The following is a 21,726-nucleotide window of genomic DNA, read 5'->3' as shown; positions in this document are numbered from 1 at the left end:
TTTAGAGTTTTATGGTTTTTCAAACTTGCATACCTCTATCATCCCTAACTCCATCTCATAACAACTTGCTTAAGTCTTTCAAATTCTCTCTAAGTGTTTCAAAGTTTTGGAGTGTCAAAGTTTTGCATGCTAGTGTTTGTGTTGAATTTGTCATCAATTACACGTATTTCCTAAATGCCTATGTTTTCCCTCTAAGACTCTTTGCAGTTTTAAATTTTTTGAGTTTTCCCTCCCCTAGTACTATTATTTCAGCATGTGGATTGAGTTCTTCTCACTCCTCAAATCTTATAAGTTTAGAAAGAATTTACAACCTTTCTGTTTGAGTCAAAATTATAGACTTTCTTGTACATTTGCAATCCTTTGGTATACGTTCCTCATTATCTCAACTCTTAGAGATCTAATCCACCACACTTCAAAAAGTTATCAAGTCTTTTTGGATTTGGACCTTTGGCCTCATTCTTAATTTGGTACATCTCAAAAGCATTTTCTTTGCCAAGGTTCCCTTTTCAAAGCTCAATTGTTGGCCTTTTCATCATATCTCTACTATTAGACTTCATTATCACCTTTGATTCCCTAATCTAGATATTTAGATTCATAATTCATTTTGATTTTTTGGGCTTAACTTTCTCAACATACTCATTATAGAACTTCCTTAATATGTTGAATGATGAAACTCCACCATTCGAATGCAAAATCCCTAGGCACCCCTAAGATGACTCAAAACTAGCATTATTGCATCTACAATGCCCACCAACTATTAGATCAAATCATGGCATTAAGGAACCATTCTTAATGCAAGTGAGCATGGTCTTAAGGATGAAAAATAATGCTTAGACAATACCATAGTTATTATTCCAAATCTTGATGATTAACACGTCATACCTAGGCCACTATTTTTTTAGTTTTTTTGGGTGATTTGTAAACTCTTGTGCTCAACTTCGTAATCCATTAATGCTCAAAAGTATGGTGAGAGGTGCCATTAGTGTCATTTTCCTATATTTTCAAATGTTAATAACTTCAAAGGGACATTCTTCTACCCAGGGAATCGATGAGAATTATGGCTAGGTCATGAGTGTATTTTCTACAATAGACATATTATGAAATTTATTATAGAATCAATGATTGCATCTTCGTGTATTAAGGATCCAACAAACCTCTTTTAATAGTAAATTCTCAATTTTGATGCAACAAGAATGATACATTTGGAAAAAATCTTTTATATATATATATATGCTCTTTTTAAAATTGTAAAAAATTGCTCAAGCCTTGTAATCAGTAAAACAAGTTATTTATTTTATTCAAGTTATTTAGTTATATAATGATTTTTGAAATCCCCCTCTTACCATCTATGTTTTCCTTACATTTATTATGAAGTGAAAGTAGAGATTTGTGTGAGTTCATAGCCTCTTATGAGTTCCATGTGCTTCTACGAACAAGCAAATAAATCAATTAAATCTTTGTGAACCATCATGTAATGTCGTCCTTTTTTCTATGAATTATTAGAGTAGGAATAGACAATAGCTTTAATTTATGCTGAGTTGGAACAATAAAAAAACCTGGTTGAGAAATGAACCATTTCTTTTTGAGGTTTGATATCAAGTTAACAAAGTCCCACACTTGGAAAATCACTCTCACAATGTCTTTAAAATATTGAACTAGGTTGAGCAAAGATACAATTTCAAATAACAACAATTATTAGATTGTTATCTCAGAAATTCTAATATTGAAAAACATATTAAACACAAGTTATTAAAAAATTGTTCTGATTGAACTTACTTATTGCCTGATTGAACAATCAGCAGCACGTCCTTGAATGTTCCATATGGAAACTTAGAACTCAATCGATTCGCAACTTGAATCAATGATGATTCCATCATGTACGGATAATATGGCCCACAAAATAAGGCATTTGTACAGCAAAATCATGTGACTTTGGATTTGGGTAATGTCGTACCCACATCATTAACTTGTAATCTTTTCCAAAAAAAGAAACGTAAACAGAAAGAAAAATGAGCAATTTGAGGGACTACTGCAACTGCAAGCATCCAAAGCAATATACCTTGTATTATACAGCTCTAATAAACTTTACATTGTGATGTGGAATCATACCGTCTCTATATATGTTTATAAAAGTTGTTATATAAATTATAATCTAAATGTTTTTAGATTAGATTGTGTGTTATAGAAATTGTTTCCCATAAAAAGTCTGGCCAAATTGCCATTGAGGCGGAGCCACAGCATAAGAAGTGAGGCGTCGACCATCACTTGTTGTGACCTCGAAGGAGAGAGACTGACCGATGAGATTGATATTGCAGTGCCATATTTGGCCCCAGTTCCTGCTCATTATCACCCACCCCCCTGTTTTTGACCCTTTTACACTCACTCCCACCACATCCCCTGCTGATCCCACATTTGTAACCACCACCAAGAAGAAAAAGTATGTGCCTTCAATAGTGAAGTGCACTGCGCCTTCTCTCTGGCATTTTACTCTGCACAAGTCACAAAGAACTTTTAGCTACCCGTTAATGAAACATAAATCATTACATTGAAATCTCTTCCTCAAGGATTGAGGGGTATACATTTTGCCAAATGACTAATTTCAAATGTTGAATGATCTAACAATTGAAAATAAATTACCTTTTATATTGGATGGGTACAATGCCAGCTTTCCAAAAGGCGATGCGCTCAAATGCAAGTGGCGCCATGTCAAAGTGGTGGCGTGGTGGGTTGCACCACCCACCATTGTCGCCCGGCAGGGCGTAGTTTGGTGGGCAGAAATTGGTGGTCGTTACGACCACCGATGGACTGCCCGTCAGACACCACTGCGGGTCATCCACGCAGCGGATCTGAAAGCATGCTCCGCAGGTCAGGCCATTGTTAAACAGGGCCGTGCTCACTGCTGCTGTGTTGCTTCCATAGCCCCGCCTCTGCTCATTTCCATACCCACATGCTCCGGCTGTGTCATTTCCCACAGGTATAACAAGGCAATTTAGAAAATAATCTTCAATGTAGAATAAAATGTTTATATAAAATATAGAGGGAAATATATATAGCTTTAGAGAGTCAAATGGTTTACATCTCTTACAATTTTCAAGTATTACTCAAGGTTGCAGTTCAATTGTTTGAGCACAATTGGCAAGGGGACAATATGTTCTTTCGTTTACATCCATCAAGTTCAAATATGAGAAAGTACAATATCAGAAATTTGATTAGAATTATATTTTCAATTACTTCAACAGAATAGATATCTCCCAGTCCTTAACTTTTGACAAAAGAACTATAAACATAAACACATACTCTTATTAATGAATAATGTATATCAGTCCATATTAATATAATTTTAACTACTCATAATTCTACATAAAAGAAACAGAAACGAATTACTCCATATAAATATGATTTTGGCTACTCAAAATTTTACATGAGAATGACAGGAAAAGAGAAAAAAATGAACTTTTGTCAAAATTGAAGTACATGCCTAAAGAAAGGCAGCACAAACAGTGATTGACCTTTCCAAACACATTTTTGCTAACAGTTTCCTCTTTAGAGTACGTAAGGTTTTCACAGTCCGTTAGTTAAAGACAAATACTTGCCAAAACTCACAGCCATTTGTTCTTTGAATTAACTGAGCTAATATTTCATCTCTCTGTTCCTCAGTTTCTTTTCTTTTTTATATCAAGTAGACTAAAACAGACTGAAAAGAAAGGATTTACAATCTTGTATTTCAACAAGGGCATAGTAGAAACTGAAACTGAATGGCATTTGGTTAAGGAGTATGCAGTGTATGAAGATATCCCTAATCAGAGAGTAGAAACTGAATGGCATTTGGTTAAGGATTATGCAGTGTATGAAGATATATCTAATCAGTTTGATAACAATAGACAATTTGAATGAACTATTTGAAAAAAAGAGACTTCACAAATATTCATAACAAAAGACCCAACATGAAAACATACTAACTTGACATCATTTGATCCCTTAAACAGTTAAATATTGTCAACGTTAACGTTTTCTTAAGGAATGTGCAGCAGTGTATGAAGATATTCGTAATCAAATTGATAAAAATTCAAAGATAAACAATTTGAATGACCTATTTTTAAAAAAAGGACTTCACAAAGATTCATAACAAAAGAAACAACATGAAAACATACCAACTTAGACATCTTTTGATCCCTTGTTAAATCTCTAGACTTCGTCATAACTCATGCATTCATTCAATGCATAACCATAACTCTTATTCCTCAAAACCTCATTTTGCATCGAGGGTTTTGCATTCAGCCAAAACATTAACATGAACATAAAGGTTTCAAACATAAAATGGCAGGGCTTTACCAATAGTGTCAGAATCATCTGCTAGTGCATTGGCAGTGGCATAAGCATAGCTCCACCCATTGTAAGTCCCCTTCTCTTTATAACAATCTCCCTGCTTCAATCTGGCCAGTATGACAAAGCAAAAGATGATCCTTAAACGAAAATCCATCCCAAAACAAGAAAATGGACGAGGCAGAGAGAGGAGGAAGAAGAAGAAGAGCATATTATAGGATAGGCGGGAACTTAAGCACATCATCACGGCTTTTGAGGACTCCCGCGCATGATTTATAGTAGCCCAGTACTTCATTACATTTATCTTGATATCTGAAAAACCCCATGAGAGAACAAGAATGGAGAAGATGAGGGGCCCAAAAGAGTTTAGTGGCCGGCAGATTTGCTTCCTCGATTCAACTCCCGATGATTGCGGGTATGCGTGGTCAAGAATTTTGTTGTTCTACGGATCAAGAGTAGCTTTCTCAGACAGGACAATGTAGTGAGGCACCCATTACGAGAAAACATAAAATCTGGTTTGTGAGTTGAGGTTCACTAAACTCGATGTAAATGTTGTTCTGCTATGAAGGATTCATGCACATCTATGGAAGCATCTGTTGTAAATAAATCTAGGATGCTTAAACGAAAGAATGAAGGCATTGTAATGATTTTAATAGTGAGTCACTAATAACTAGAAAACATAAATTCTCATTTGTGAGTTAGAGGTTTATTTAAGAAGTAAAGGTTCTTCTACTATAAGGGTCTGTTTGGTTCCTGGAAGATGATAGGAATTGGCTTTTTCAAAATTCGGATTTGAAAATTTGTGCGTTTGTTTCAAAATTTGCAAAATGGAATTAGCATACGGGACTTTCAATTTTGCTTCAAAACTAGGTTTTCCAACTTTCTAAAAAAAGTTGGAATTGAAAATCAAACCCTGGTTTTGTTTTTTAAGGAGCGTAAAAACAATAGATTGGACTACTTTTTGAAATTTGCCTTCAACTCCAAGCTTACACATAAAAATGTGTCTTCACACGCATCTTCCGAGTAAAACAAACGGTTTCAGTAAAATCCCAGAAATTAGAATGAAGATATACAAAACCTTGATTTGGCTAAACCAAAGTTTGTAGAAATTCAGGTTTTTTAAATTCCACGAACCAAACAGACCCTAAAGGATTCAAACACATCTATGCATGTATCTATCATAAAAAGATTTAGGATATTTAAATAAATAAATGAAGGAATCCTAATGATATCTATGAGACCAATAGTCTAAGGGACATGAAAAACAAATTAATTTGCATGCTAATTTTTTTATGAGTAGATTTTTTTTGTAGATTAGAAATAAGGAAGTTCTTGTTGTGTGTAATCTCATCTCTTCGAAGGGTTCTTTTAAACTGTTTATCTTTAAGTTGTTTTCATATTGATCCCTGAAATCTTTGTATGTTGCACACCCTTTGATAATGTCATTCAATTTCCACCACTGTCTTTTGTGGAAATTATAGGTTCTTTCATCCCACACCTCTTTGGGTATTGTCCATCCACCAATTTAACACTCAAATCATGAGAGTTGGTCCTCAATTGAACAATTAGAATTTTGGTATTTCCTTTAATTGTGGATCTTAACTAGTCTTTATCATCATTGTGGATCTTAGACTAAATCAAAGTTGTGTGGGCATCTCTTCATTAGGGGGGAGTGTGAAGTAATTGTACACCTTGAGTTCTTTAATGGTACATTATATTTTTGCAACAACAAAAAATTGAGAGTTTAAGCTTTGGCTAGTTTTGACAATTACATCTGACAATATGTGTATAGATGCCCTCGTAATTGTGTGTTAGCAATGTATTATGACCACCAAAAAGTTACACAAATCTAATTAGCATTCCTCTAGGAAAGGTGTTGACCAATAGGGGAGGCATATTAGTAGCCATTATAGTTAACTTTGTGTAGCCAAAGATCCTAAATAGTACATTTGATGTTGATTACTTTTGGCACTACTTTGTCATGTCATAAAGCTAGCACCATATAAGTGTGATGCTCCTTGTATATCTGGACATGTATGTGCATTATACATGTATGGAAGATGTCAACCTTCTATTTGTAGGCCCAATTAACAAATCTCACTATATAAATACATCGATTGTATATAGAGTAGGTTTATATAGAATGAACACTCATGGCCTCAAAGAACACTCATTGCCATGGATTGTACTTCCTTCGATTCATGAGAAATTTCACAAATGCATTTATTTTAGTTGATCAAGGAACTAATTTTCCCCACTATGTATTCTATATCATGCATTTTACACTTTTAATAAATAAAAACTATTATTGTTTACACAACTATCATGAATTGATGTTTTCCCTTGCCATGAGACTATAAGAATTTTTCTTCATCACAAGCTTGTGTCGAATATGTCTTCTACATTGACCTAGCTCTATAAATTTGTCTACATGCAAAATCATCCTTTGATTCCATATTTGAATTCATGTAAATTATTTATGCAAAATATCACTATCTTTTATTAGTTATGTTCCAAGCATCACAACATAATTTGGACTCCCTTTCTTCATGCCACTACTAGGAAGAAGAAAGCACAAAACAAAATTGTCCCCATGGAAGTCTATTTTTTCACTATTCTCTATGTATGAATGAGGATGCCTACAAAAGGTGACTCAACTCTCTACCACAATGTCAACAAGCCCCATATCTTCTAGTGTCACAAGATTTGTGTCTTGACATTCTATATTTGCGGCTCACCTTTAGCAATCCATAGTTACCTATCATAAGAAGTTTAATTACCCCCATGGAAAGCATTGTTTGTGCTTAGCTCATGGGTTTTACATGCTATCTAATTATGCTTTATATGTCTACAATTTGGTGGCAGTTGATATAATCATGCATAGGAGGGCCCTCTAGGAGACACACAACTCCCTTGTAACCAATTTAGGGCACAAAGTATTTTAATCCACATGTTTTTGTTTTTGTTTTTTTTTTGTTTTTTTTGTGTGTGTGTGTGTGAGAGAGAGAGAGAGAGAGATGAAAATAAATAGAGAGAAGAGACATGGGTGACAAACATACAAGGGAAGGGAACTTAATAGAGAAGAGGGAAGATATAGAGAAATAAAGATATGAAGGAGAGATGGGGAGAGACAAAGAAATAGAGATTGGGATACAGAGAAAGGTAGAGATAAGCAAAGGTAAGGAAATACACACACATACATATAATGTGTGCACATGCGCATGAGAGAAAGATTATAAACTAAATTCAAAGTATTATAAATATAATGTGTGCACATGTGCATGAGAGAAAGATTATAAACTAAATTCAAAGTATTATAAGTCTTATTCTTATCTTCAAAATTTAAAAGTACATGCCACATATTACTTATAGAAAATTACGTTTAATTGAATTTAAGAAAAAAAATATCAAGTCCTTGTCTTTACCATAGACTAACCCAATTCTACTATAAGAGACCCTACTCCAAAAGAGTACAATCAACAATTCAAATCTGTATACTTTTAAATACCCCTCCAATTTATTAATTTAGTATCTAAACATTTAATACTTTGCCCAACAATAAAATGTAGTGTTTTGACAAGCACTCGTTTTTTAACAAATCCATGATCCCCAATTCTAATCACATAGAATAATCATCCAAAAAGAGAAACAATATACTGTGAAAATATATTATTTCCAGTTCTAATCACAAAGCTTTCTCTACAAAAAAACCAGGGACGCAGGTGTTTGAAAAGAGCTCTGAGACTAGGAGAAAATACAGCAGATGTTAAGTTGTCAGAGTTGTTTTCCCTCAAATGTTTGGCCAAACTGCCAATTGGGAGGGGCCACGTTATAGGATGTGACCCTGCTCCCGCCGCTGGTGGTAACCTCGAAAGAGAGAGCCTGGCCTACCAGGTTCGCCTCCCTCTGCCAATTTTGGCCCCAGTTTCTGCTCATATCCAGCCATCCCGTCTGAGAGCCCTTCACCTTCACCCCCGCCACTTCTCCATCCGCCCCAACATTCGTTATCAGCACCAAGTAGAAGTAATGATTCCCATGGATTGTGAACCGCATTCCTCCTTCCTTCTCGCACCTCACCCTGCAACAAAACCCATCTCATCAGGATTCCTGCTGCAATCAAACATACATTTGGGGTTCAAGGTGAATCAGATCATAGTCCCAATAACATATCTTGTTTAGATCATTCATATGAATATGATTATTAATAGATAGGTCCGTTTGAAAGATGGGATGATTTCAGATGGGCTACTTAAACAAGTCAAAATTTAGAGTGTGTTGTTTAAACTTGATAGAAGAAAAAAGCAATTAAACAAATTAATGTCTAGAGTATGTCGTTAAAATTTGATAAATAAAAATATGTGTATGTGATTTCAGATGAGCCACTTAAACAAGACAAAACATATAATGTGTTGTTTAAATGTTATAGATGAAGAGATTGCTACAGCAGTAAACAACCAACACAGACTTGTAGAATAACAAGAAACATGTGACTATTTAAAGTCTTATCCTAATTGAGGGCTTGGTGGACAGATATTACCTTCTGAATTGTACAGGTATGATACCCACATTCTGGTGGACAATCTGTGCAGAAGGTCTAGTGAAAGTGGAGAAGATGTGTGTGATTTCAAATGAGCCACCTAAAGAAATGGGTTTAGAAAATGTTGTTGAAGTTAGATGAGTGAAAAGATGTGAGCATAACTTATAATATTGTTAAAGTTGGACGAATGAAAAGATGTGAGTGAAACTTCCAATTTGTTGTTAGAAGTTGGATGAGGGAAAAGACATGGATGTGATTTCAAATGAGCCCCTTACACAAGAGAAAGCTTATAATGTGACATCTAAATCTGATAGATGAAGAGATGATTGCACTTCTAAAAGTGAAGAACCAACATAAACGTATCAAATAAAAACATAGGACCGTTTAAACTTAAAACTTTACCCTGGTAGAGAGCTCATACGATACCTACATCTCAGTAGGCAATATGCAAGAAGACAGAAAAGGTCATGTCAAAGTGGGGAAGAGGTGGGTTTAAATATATGCGTGATTTTAGATGAACCACCTAAACAAGTTTAAGTTAAAATATGCTGTTACTATTGGATGAATGAAAAGATTAACAAGAAACATATGGTTGTTTAAACTTATACCTTGACAGACGATTTAGCAGGTGGATAGGTTTACCTTCTTAATGGAAGGGTGTGATGTCTGCATTCAGGTAGGATTCATAAGGAAAGCAGAGAGGGCCATGCCAAAGTGAGAAAGAGGATGAAAAGATAAGTATTATTTCAGAGGAACCATCTAAAAAGTCAAAGTTAAGAATACATTGTTCAAGTTCGATGATGAAAAGATGTGTTATTTCAGATAAAACACCTAAACAAGACAAAACTTATTAAAAACAAACCACCAGTATAGATCTTTCAAATAAGAAGCAACACATGGCTGATTATTCTTGTATTCTGGTAGAGGGCTTAGGACGCAGAATGGGTTACCTTTTGTAATGGAAGGATTTCAGGTAGATAGAGAAGGCCATATTAAAGTAAGAAAGACGGGACTAAAAGATGTGTGAATTCAGAAGAACCATCTAGACAAATGTTATTTAAATTCACTAATAATAAAACTAACTGTAATGTCACAACAAAATATACAGTAAACAAAAAAATATGAGTCCGATTTCTAAAATAAACAACTAACAGAGACATAAAAAATAATAAGTAGCATGTTGTAGTTGTTTAAACTTTTAAACCTGATAGGGGGCTTAGGAGGTTACCTTCTGTAATGGATGGGTACGATACGCGCATTCCAATGGGCAATCTGGAGGAAGGCGGAGAAGGCCATGTCAAAGTGGGGAAGAGGCGGATTACACCATCCGCCATCGTTGGCCGCGAGAGCATAGTTAGGCGGGCAAAAATTGGTGGCCGTGATTACCACCGATGGATTGCCGGGCAAACACCATTCTGTGTTATCCACGCACTGAATCTCAAAGCACGCTCCGCATGCGATTCCGCTGTTAAACAGCGCTGTGCTCAGAGCCGCCGTATTCGTTCCATACCCTTGCTTGTACAAGTTCCCATAACCACACGCACCCGCTGCATACCACATTTCACACAAATCAATTTGGGCAAAACTAAACAATCAATGGCAGGGAACATTCGGAGAAACAGGGGTTTCTAAGTTGCTATTCAAATACATGGGATTATGATATTGCTATTCGAATTTAACTGTGTAATTTTTGAGTCAAATTAATTCATGAGTAGTGGTCATACGAACCCATCTCTAGTGAGAATGGATAATGAATAGTGGTTCACACGAATTTAGCTTCCATGAGAATGAATGAATAATGAATAATGGTTCACACGAACCTATCTCTCAATGAAAATGAATAGATAATGATTAATGATTCACACTAATCCATCTCTAATGAGAATGAATGGATAATTAGTTATTGAGTTATCCATGGGTTCGTGTGAACTACTATTTATGAAACCTGGGTCAATAAATTTGACTCAAAAACTCCATAGCAATATGACAATTTACCTTGATGTGGAAAATATCTCCTACTTGTCCAAAAAAAAAAAGGAAGAAAGAAGATTGTTTAAAGAAGCATTTCCTTAAAAAAATTGACAAATAAGTACCCATGGTGACAGAGGCATCGAATCCATCGTAGAATGTGGCATTTGCTTTGCTCCACCCCTCATCTTCCTTGTACACAGCAGCTTCCGAGCAGCTCAAAAACCATGAAAAACAGAGCAAGTAACAGAGAGTACCTCTCATGGCGTCCCTAAGAGTTTAGCCAATGAAATGTTACAGACACCCACATGAAATTCTAGGTAGATTTGTAGTATAATGGGGTAAAGTGTTTTCGGAGCAGATATAGTGGGCTAATGATGTTTATTCTTGCCTTGCAATTACTGAAGAGTATATATCCATTTGCGAAGGAAAGGATGGATTCAATGGAGGCAAACTACAGAGGAAAGGCAGCTTTAGGTTTGTTTCATATTACAGAGATTCTTCATGACAACGCTGGATAATTCGCTTTTGTAATTGCTTTCGGAAAAAGAAATCCCTTCCAGCATCTTCGCTTCAAATTTGGTGGCACAATATTCTTTAGTTTGCCCTGGATTCCTTTCCTACTTTTGCCTTTCCTCAAGTATCATATTCTTCACTTGAATAAGAAGGCTCTGGGGTCATGTCGAAGCTGGGAAAGATTATTTCATCCGATGCCTGGAATTCCTACACCTGCCGGTATAAATTTCATTTTGACCCGCTTCGTTAATTTTACAGCGAATTGTTTGTTGGCTGCCTTGTGTAACATAACCTTCCAAGTTCCTCCAGAATCAATATTTCTCTCGAATTTTCAATAGCAAACACTTATTTTCCCATCTTTTAAAGAAAATAGAAATGTTTTGAATGTTGCCCTGCCAATTTTCTATCAGCAATGCACCTGTACTTTTCAAAATTACAAACACCTGACCAAGTAGCAGCTCAGTAGTTATTATAATTTTAAAAACAGTTAATAAACTGATCTTACACTGTCCCTTATGAAGTGGAAATCCGCAATGGCAATACTAACATTGGAAATCACAGTCAATTTCAAATTGCGTGGATGCCCAGCAATAGCCTGAGTAGACTACATTTGGTCCATACAGCCATGCGGCCAAATTAGGTCATTTGATAATAGATAGAAAAACCATCTTATCTTCAAGATTGAATGGAGGTAGGGATGGGGCTTTGTTTTAACGTTGAGAGGCATAAACTATACTTCACAACTACTTGTATGCATTTTAGCTACCCATGCACAGAGAAACTCAGTCATTAAATCTAGTATTTTCTATAATGTTGCGGCCATTATTTTTATGTCAAGAGACATAAACTAAGTCGTAACCACTCTATGCACTTCACCATTCTTTTAAAGAGAGACTTGGTTCTTGAATCGAACTTCTTTTAATATTGCATAGTGAGATTTTTAAAGTGGATTGTGTGAGGTTTTTAAGGTAGATTGATGAAAAAAAAATCACATAATCTATAATAAAAAATTGTGGAAATTTGATATTCTAAATTCTTTTTATATGACAATTTTATTTTCCTAATTAAATAAAATGAATAAAGATATGTTGCTATTAATTTATTTATCTTAATAAATTATGTAAGATTAATATTTAAGATATATAGATTATGTTTAATATATATATACATTATTCATAAAACTTCATATCAATATTTCAATTCACCTTTATTTTTCAAAAGTTTAGTTTGGAGTTCACATGTCTAGATATGATGCTACATTAACATGTCTTTTTGTCTAGGTGTGGAGAGTTATCTTTAAAAAGAGATATATAGTTGTGTATGTAATTGGTTGTTTTTAATATATATTGAAATTATTTTGAAAATAAAAGTTACAACACTTTTAATGCTCCACACAAGGACATTGTGTCCAACTACCATCACCACTATTAAACCATGCTCCACTATAGGATTCTTCCCCGTACATACAAACAATATTTATATTTCTCCACAATGACACGAAACAATTTGAAGCCACCCAACTTGATTAAAGTGTTTTTGACCTTTTCTTTAGTTAGTATTACTAAGGGTTTTTGGGATTAAATGGTCGCATAACATCCCTTCTCTTGAAATGAAATCAAGGTTTGATTTTAGTTCTTTAGTAAGATTGATGAACTTTTAATACAATTGTAAATGTCATCCCAACTAATATGATTAACAAAGTTAGTATCAAATCGTATGTGAATCTTGGTGAAAGATTAAAAAAATGGTATCTGGAAACTATTTTTAGAACTATTAACTTCAACAAAGGTATGATAAGTTTTCTCTTTTTTCATCCAAGTTGTCCATCTTGAATAATGATGGCATTTGTATGTGCCTATTTTAAAAGGTTTCAACCATATGATTGGCAGTATGGACCTTAAATTGACACACTTTTCTTTAATGTCTACTATTTCAAGGCATCTTTATTGCTTCTAGATTTGCCCATTTAGGTGACTCTTCACCTTCTCTTTTTTAGGCATCAAGAGTCTCTCAAACATCTCTTTTAATTTTGTCCTAGTCTCCCAAAGCTAAGGATGTTTGATCTTGGAATTATGAATTTTGCAATTTGAATAGATCCAATTTGTCTTCTAGTTGGTATATGGTCTCGTTAGGTGGATTAGTTGCCTCATTTTGCTTCTTCTTTAACCACCTATTGGTTTTTCAATGTTTTATGTTATCTTTCCATGAGTTAATGGTCTGTATGGGCTTTGATGGTGTGACTTTCTTCAGCCACCTTTTTAAGTAAATATATGCAACACTACTTAAATGGCAATATAAATAATTGTGACGTATAAAATGGTGATCAAGGGTAGACCACCAAATTATCCGTACATTCTAGAAAAAATTGAGGACCTCAAATGCAACTTGTTGGAGGACACAAATCAAATCAACACAACCCAAATTGGAACACAACCCAAATTGGTGTTGCTAATGCAATATTAAGTCCTTTTAGGGATGTGAAATGTAAGGTTTCCTTTTTCTCCCAATTTGTGTAAAGATATGCAAAGAAATAATATGCAAATAACATGGTCATACAATGATAAACAAAAGATCTAATCTAGTGCATCAAAGTAAGTTCTATGAAACAATAAAAAAAGGAAAAGTGCCCACCTTGAGGGTTAGTAGAGGATGCAACTTCATATTTGTAGAAACCTTGTCATACTGTATTAGAACTAGAAACAAACTAAGATTTAGAAATCTTAGAGTTACAACTTTCGACTATGAAAATCTCAACATTCCAAGAATAGGTTGACTTGCGTTGAACTATATTGATATAGGCCAACTTGAGGTGACCTATACTTTAGAGAGCTAGAAATTAAGGTCTCAAGACCATGATTGAAATTGTATCTCACAAAATGGTGATCTAATTCTAAACAATCTTATAAATCTCACATTTTTGTGATATGAGCACTAGCATCAACAAGAATATCATATCCTAGAAAGTTACGAGTTATCTAAATTTTGGTACACTCTGGGACAATACGAAATGCAATCTATTAGATAATAACCTTGATCTTAGGGACAACAAAGCAGTCTCCATTATAACAAGTATCACGATCTCTAACACATTACATGAATCGATGCTTGATATATGAGAGGTGTTAATTCTATGTAACTGTGATAATATATTGATCTGAACAGCAAATTGTACAAGATCATATAAAGCATGAAGATCCTTATTTAAGGATTGGTCTCTTAAATACACTATTTATATGACCTAATCGGCATCTTCATTGGGGCACATATTATGTTCTATTTTGTATAGTATAGTTAGTAGATTTACTAACTAATCGTAATCTCCTTTGGATGCCAATCTTGGGAAGATAAATAGAGAGTTTATATAGAGGGCCGACTTGATAAGAGTCATGTCATGTCCTTTCTAAGGAAATTCCTCTTGATTGCCATATAAATAAGGGTTATTAATGTGAATAAAGGATACACAAAAATTATATGGTCTACTCCTTTAACATTTCTGCCCTATCAGATTTTTAACAAGTATAAAACATTTTTGCAGAATAATTATTATACTCTAGATAACACTTCATATCTAGGTCTGACATTTCAAGATCATCTTCAACAATTAGTGAAGGCATTATATCAATTTGGTAGTTCAAAATTTGCAAAAAATTTAAATGGTATTAGAGCTCTAGTAGTCAAACCTTGGCTCTGCAAATTAGTAATTAGACTTGATTCATATCTAGTAACATCCTTCTACCTTCAATGGCTAGCACAATCAGACTCGAAGACAGGTTTGATGGAAAAGAACACTTTGTTGCTTGGAAATTCAAAATTATGATGATTCTTGAAGATAATGGTGTGAGACAATTTGTTGATAAAAAATCCAAGTAACCTGATGTTGATCCTCATAAAACTATCTAGATTAAAGGAAATAGAAAGCCATGCAAATCATATTAGATGGGGTTAAAAATGAAATAGTACCTATGCTAATGAAACATCAAACAACATTTAATATGATGAATGCATATGAGGTTAACAATGCAACTAGAACCCTTGCACTAAAAAAACAACTAAATCATATATAGATAAAGAAGGGAGAATATATGAATTCATACTTCCTAAGGGTGGCTAATCTAAGAGATGAACTTGCAAGTATAGGGACCATAATCAAAGACAAAGAGCTAACACTTATGGTTATAGATGGGTTACCGAATTCATGGGAAAAATTCTCACAAGGAGTAAGTGCTAGAGACAATCTTCCAGACTTCAATAGAATTAAAGGAGATTGCCTTCAAGAAGAATCTAGGAAAATTGAAAACTAAAGATGAAGAACTTCATGTTCTTAACAAAAATTCCTATAAAGGCAAGAAGAAGAACTTCAAGAAGAAGAAGGGTAATCAAAGAAATGACAAACCTTAGAAAGATTTATCCAAAATAAAATGCTTCAAATGTGAAAAATTTGGACACTATAGATCTAGTTTCCCTAAGAATATAAAGCAGCAAGTAAACTGTACAAATGTTACTAGGAAAGAAGTTTTTCATGTATTGTATTCTACACTCTCAAATGAAGTATCAAGAAAAGCATGGGTAATTGATAATGGATCATCTCAACACATTACAGGGTACAAAGAAGTACTAGACTCAATATCAAAAGAAGTTGATGGTGAAGTTACCATAGGTGATATTTCCTCTCATTCAGTTAAAGGAATTGGGAACTACACCTTGAAACTGAAGTCAGGTATTTCTCTACATCTCAAAAGAGTACTTTGTGTACAAGGAATAAATAGGAATATAATATTTGTTACAACACTTGAAGATGATGGACATAATGTTATATTCATGGATGGTAAAGTAATGACCTAGTCTAAGAACTCTTCATTTAAGAAATCAAAGTTGATGGGTCAAAGAAAGGGATACTTGTATGAATTAAACATAGAACCTATTCAAGCCTTAATTCATGAAGCTACTGATATAAATGAAATATGGCATAGAAGGTTAAGACATCTAAACTTCAAAACCTTATCAAATATGGAGAAGATGGTTACTGGTTTACCTAAGTTGAATAAAGATCATTCAAGCATATGCAAAGGATGCACTCTAACTAAGAACACCTAAAGTCCATTTCAAGATAGCACTAGAAAAAATAACAACATTATGGAATTAGTCCATTCAAATTTATGTGGACCTATGTATGTTCCTTCTCTTGGAGGATTCTAGTATTACATACTTTTTATAGATGACTTGTCTAGGAAAACTTGGATTTACTTCTTAAAATGTAAAGAATTAGAAGAAACCCTTAAGAGATTTGAAGAATTCAAAACCTTAACTGAAAATTTATCTGGACATAAAATTAAAAATCTTAGGACTGATAATGGAGGGGAATACACTTCAGATTTGTTTAAAGATTTTTGTAAAGAAGTAGGAATTAAGAGGGAGTATATTGTTCCTTATAACCCAAAGAAAAATGAGGTAGCAGAAAGGAAGAATAAAATAATCATAGAAGCAGCAAGAGTTGTGATATTAAATCAAAATTTAGAATATTATCTTTGGGTAGAAGCCTCTTGTACTATTATCTATATTCAAAATAGAAGTCCTCACTTCTATCTTAGAGACAAAACTCTTGAAGAAGTCATTTTTAAGGTTAAACCTAATATAAGCCATCTTAGGATATTTGGGTGCTCAGTATACATACATGTTCCAAAAGAAAAGAGAACTAAGTTAGAACCCTCTGGGAGGAAATGTATTATTGTTGGGTATGGTGAAACGTCTAAAGCATATAGAATTTTCATACCTGGTCAGAAAAACATTGAACTTAGTAGGGATGTAATATTTGAAGAAGATTTAGCATTCAAAAGAGCCCTTAGTTCTAAAGATCCCACACATTTACCTAGTTTTGAAGAAAATCATGAATCTGAGTTTCAGAGGGAGAACATTGAAGAAATTGAAGATGAAAATCAAAATCTTAATCTTGAGGAAACTCAAAATCTGAAGAAAATATCACTTTGGGCTATTAAGACTATAGAGGAAGCACAAGACTTTACTACACCATCTAGAACCTTCAGAGAGAGCAAAAGACCCAAAATATTTTCTAGTTATATAGCAAACATGAGTGATTTATCTAAATTAGAACCAACCAATGTTTTAGATGCTATTAAACATACAACTTGGAAAGATGCTATGATAGAAGAATACCAATCTATTATTAAGAATGATGTTTGGGAAATCGTTCCAAGGCCTGAAGGAAAATATGTTGTTTCTTCTAAGTGGATATTTAAAATCAAGCATGCTGCTAATGGTAGCATTGAAAAATATAAAGCCAGATTCGTAGCCAGGGGATTCTCTCAAAAAGAGGGAATTGATTATGAAGAAACATTTGCTCTAGTTGCCAGACACACCTCTGTAAGAGTAGTCCTAGCTATTGCAACATCAAAGGGATGGAAAGTACATTAGATGGATGTAAAAACAACATTTTTGAATGGAAAGATTATAAAAGAGGTACATTTGAAACATCCTAAATAATTTGAAACTCATAACCCTAAATTATTTATTTGTAGGCTCAAGAAAGATCTCTATGGGATTAAACAAACTCCAAGGGCATGGTATGAAAGAATGTTCTTAAACTTGAGAAGTATCTCTCAAGTTTAGGATTCTCCATGAATGAAGCTGATCCAAATCTCTATTATAAAAAAGGATAAAGATGATATAATAATTTTGATACAATATGTTGATGATTTACTAATAATAGGTGATGACCATCTTATAGATCAATACAAAGAGAGATCTAATCAGAGAATTTAAAATGAAAAATTTAGGACTCCTTCATTACTTCCTAGGACTGGAAGTATGGCAGAATTTTGATAGCATCATACTTAATCAAGGAAAGTATACATTAGACATCTTGAAGAGATTTAGAATGTGGAACTACAGACCTATGTCTTCTCCAATGGATACTAATCTATACAAACTTAAGGAAGTTGTTACAGAATCACCTTCCATAGATTCTACTCTTTATAGATAGACGATTGGGTCTCTTATGGACTTGGTAAATACAAGACCTGATGTTTTCTATGTTGTTAATGCTTTAAGTTAGTTTATGTGTGAGCCAAAAGAGATTCACTTAGCTGTAGTCAAACACATTATGAGATGTTTATAAGGCACTCTTAATCTTGGGCTCAAGTATGAGAAATTGACTTGGACTTAGATTGGTACACATACTCAGATTGGGCTGGAAGTGTTTTTGATAGGAAAAGCACTTTAGGATGTTGTTTCAGTTTAGGCTCAACGATGGTATCTTGGATATGCATAAAAAGGCATCAGTAGCATAGAGTTCCACAAAAGCTAAATACATTGCTACAGTAATGGCCTCTCAAAAAACAGTTTGGCTTAGAAAGTTACTTGTGGGATTATTTGATCAACCCATGAATCTTACTATTATTCATTGTGATAATAAAAGTTCCATCAAACTTTCTGTGAATCCTGTTTTTCATGACAAATCCAAGCATATTGAAATTCCTTACCATTACATAAGAGATATGGTAGATAGGAATACTGTAAAATTAGAATACATTTTCACTATAGATCAGACAATAGATATTCTTACCAAACCTCTCTCTCAAGTGAAGATAGATCAATTGAGGAGAAGACTTGGTATGGTTGAATTATAACACATTTGTATTCTTTAATTATTAATTCAAAATAATTTTGAATTAAAATTATTATTTTCAGGCTATTGACTATTATGGGCGTCACCATTTGTATTCATTATCTAAGAGGTGATGATCTCTAAGATAATGAACACTTATATAGAAGACATTATGAGAGATGACAATCTCTCAGATAATGTGCTTAACAGTAGAGAACTACTGTTAGATCTGGATGAGTTCAAGATCATAATGTGATATAGACATTTCTATGTCTATGAGTCACAACTTGGATAAAGGAAGAATTTAATCATTCTCCATATTTTATCATGTATGTTGCATTCCATGCAATATTGTCATCACTAGTATAAGTGATAAGTCATATCACATGATAGTAATATGAAATAGTAGCATGTTTTCAATGATACCACATGCTTAGAATTTTAAGATAGAGATAGAGTATCAATCTATGCTTATTCATCTTGATTGATGGTGCTAGATATGTTATCTCTCAGTATGATTATCAAGTTAAGAGGGAGTGTTAATTCTATGTAATTGTGATAACATATTGATCTGAACAACACATCGTACAAGATCATATAAAGCATGAATATTCTTATTTAAGGATTGATCTCTTAAATACACTATTTATATGACCTAATCAGCATCTTCATTGGGGAACATATTATGTTCTATTTTGCATAGTATAGTTAGTATATTTACTAACTAATCATAGTCTCCTTTGGATGTTGATCTTGGGAAGATAAATAGAGAGTTTATATAGAGGGTTGACTTGGTAAGAGTCATGTCCTTTCTTAGGACATGCCTCTTGATTTCCATATAAATAAGGGTTATTAATGTGTATAAAGAACACATGAAAATTATATTGTATGCTCATTTAACCATTTTTCCCTATCATATTTTCAGCAAGTATAAAACATTTTTGCATAATAATTATTATACTCCAAATAACACTTCATATCTAGGTCTAACATTTTCAAGATCATCTTCAACAAGTAGTGAAGGCATTATATCAGTTTGGTAGTTCAGAATTTGTAAAAACTTTATGAGAGGAACTATCATAGGATATATATTAATATATAGCCTAACCAAGGCATGATCATAAAGTATAGAATAACATGGGATATTAGTATGTGAAGTAGATCAAACATATGCATATATGTATGTATATATACATACATATGCATGTGTGTGTGTATACCTACATATGCATGTATGTACATATAAATATATATATGTATGTTCCATATACTGATATCATATCCAACCGAAGCTATTACTTTAACATCCTTTAGGTTTTCTCACTTGCACATGTCATTCTAGGTTATCCCTTTGGTCATTTCCTTAGTCCATCCTTGTAGAAACTTGTTGTCCATTCACTTAGTGAACTTGGGTTTCATCTAGAGCCTTGTCCTTATTACCATTTTTCCATTATCTTTTTAGCTTATCATATCCCTTAGTCATTTGGTCCTTTCCCTTAGCTTGCATTTAGATCCCCATTTTCATTACTTGTCTTATATCACAATATCCTTTACTCTCATTTTATTAGATCATCTTTAGGGCATCCTTCCATTTCATTTGTCACCTTTGACTTGCATTATTTTAAACCTCTTAAAGTTATGGGGTAGACATTAAGTTGCATTTATCTCTTCCACCTTCCTTAGAATCATATTAGGTATTTCCCTTAGGTTCATACCCATGGCTAAAGCAAGGTCTCCAACTACTTGGAGATGAGCACAATCCTCAAAACCATCCATGGGTCATTTCAACTCAAGACAATTTCAATTTGAACCAGCACAACTCCCATATTATAATGCCAATAGGGAATCACCTATATAGTCGCATATTGATCTATTTGGAGCACCACAAGAACCTAACATTATAAACAATCCACCATTTTCTAGAAATTTGACATTTGACCTTAAAAAATGGAACAAAGGCCTTACCTCACATGCCATACCTAGCTATGATAACAATCAAAATGAACCATCCCCCAACTGTCAAGAAAATTCCCACATACAAATTTAATCTAAATCATCCTCAAACATGGACTCAATATTAGTTGGAAATGATCCTTTGATGGAAAAAGCCACGAGTTATTCCAAGCTTACAAAAAATTTGGATACAATGTTATTTAGTGACCCTATTGCATATGCCCTTTGTCTTCAAGACAAAATAGAATCAAGTTTTGAGCTTACATATAGATAGAATGAAGCTCAATCACAATACCAAAAATAAAGGTATTTACAATACACCATACACGACTCACAAGATTATCAAGAACCCCCTTGTCAATGAAAGAGCATAAAAACTTAACTTAAAATGCTACCTCAAATCCTTTTATTATTCCCATATACAAGTTCAATCTTAATCATCCTCAAACATGGACTCAATATTATTTGGACATGATCCTTTGATGGAAAAATCCATGAGTTATCCCAAGCTTACAAAAGATTTGGATATATTGTTATTTAGTGACCCTATTGCATATGCCCTTTGTCTTCAAGACAAAATAGAAACAAGTTTTGAGATTACATCTAGATGGGATGAAGCTCAATCACACTACCAAAAACAAAAATATTTAGAATACGCCATATACAACTTACAATATTATCAAGAACCCCCTCATTGATGAAAGAGCATAAAAATAAGACATCAAAATTTAACATCAAATGCTACCTCCAATATTTTTATTAGTCCAATATCATTTTCAAATCAAAAGGATACCCACATAAATACCCA

The 21,726-nt window shown here is 33.7% G+C and overlaps 2 protein-coding genes across 2 annotated transcripts; both read right to left on the bottom strand.

The window, feature by feature from the left end:
- Positions 1–2,017: 2,017 nt before the first annotated feature.
- Positions 2,018–4,639, bottom strand: LOC149563274 (expansin-A4-like). Its single transcript, XM_089826623.1, has 3 exons — positions 4,333–4,639; positions 2,638–2,956; positions 2,018–2,489 (listed from the first exon to the last, which is right to left on the bottom strand). Exons 1-3 carry the CDS (start codon positions 4,616–4,618, stop codon positions 2,180–2,182), a joined length of 915 nt encoding a protein of 304 aa, XP_089682749.1. The 5' UTR covers positions 4,619–4,639; the 3' UTR covers positions 2,018–2,179.
- A 3,179-nt stretch (positions 4,640–7,818) lies between these two features.
- On the bottom strand, positions 7,819–12,195 carry LOC149563273 (expansin-A4-like). The gene is made up of 3 exons (XM_089826622.1): positions 10,954–12,195; positions 10,089–10,407; positions 7,819–8,401 (listed from the first exon to the last, which is right to left on the bottom strand). The coding sequence occupies exons 1-3, from the start codon at positions 11,090–11,092 to the stop codon at positions 8,098–8,100; spliced, it is 762 nt and encodes a 253-aa protein (XP_089682748.1). The 5' UTR covers positions 11,093–12,195; the 3' UTR covers positions 7,819–8,097.
- Between the last annotated feature and the right edge of the window lie 9,531 nt (positions 12,196–21,726).

The sequence above is a fragment of the Cupressus sempervirens genome, chromosome 4 (assembly GCF_028749045.1).
Source record: "Cupressus sempervirens isolate cs-2001-9-10 chromosome 4, ASM2874904v1, whole genome shotgun sequence".
Taxonomy (NCBI): Eukaryota; Viridiplantae; Streptophyta; class Pinopsida; order Cupressales; family Cupressaceae; genus Cupressus; species Cupressus sempervirens.
This window is presented reverse-complemented; position numbering and strand designations above follow the sequence as displayed.

Excerpts from the sequence above, each read along its gene's own strand:
- LOC149563274 (XM_089826623.1), bottom strand. The coding sequence starts at position 4,618 with ATGAAGTACTGGGCTACTATAAATCATGCGCGGGAGTCCTCAAAAGCC. Across the intron at positions 2,957-4,332 it reads AGATGATTCTGACACTATTG|CCGGAGCATGTGGGTATGGA; the intron begins GTAAAGCCCTGC and ends GAAATGACACAG. Across the intron at positions 2,490-2,637 it reads GTACCCATCCAATATAAAAG|AGTAAAATGCCAGAGAGAAG; the intron begins GTAATTTATTTT and ends TGACTTGTGCAG.
- LOC149563273 (XM_089826622.1), bottom strand. The coding sequence starts at position 11,092 with ATGAGAGGTACTCTCTGTTACTTGCTCTGTTTTTCATGGTTTTTGAGC. Across the intron at positions 10,408-10,953 it reads CGATGCCTCTGTCACCATGG|CGGGTGCGTGTGGTTATGGG; the intron begins GTACTTATTTGT and ends TGTGGTATGCAG. Across the intron at positions 8,402-10,088 it reads GTACCCATCCATTACAGAAG|GGTGAGGTGCGAGAAGGAAG; the intron begins GTAACCTCCTAA and ends GTTTTGTTGCAG.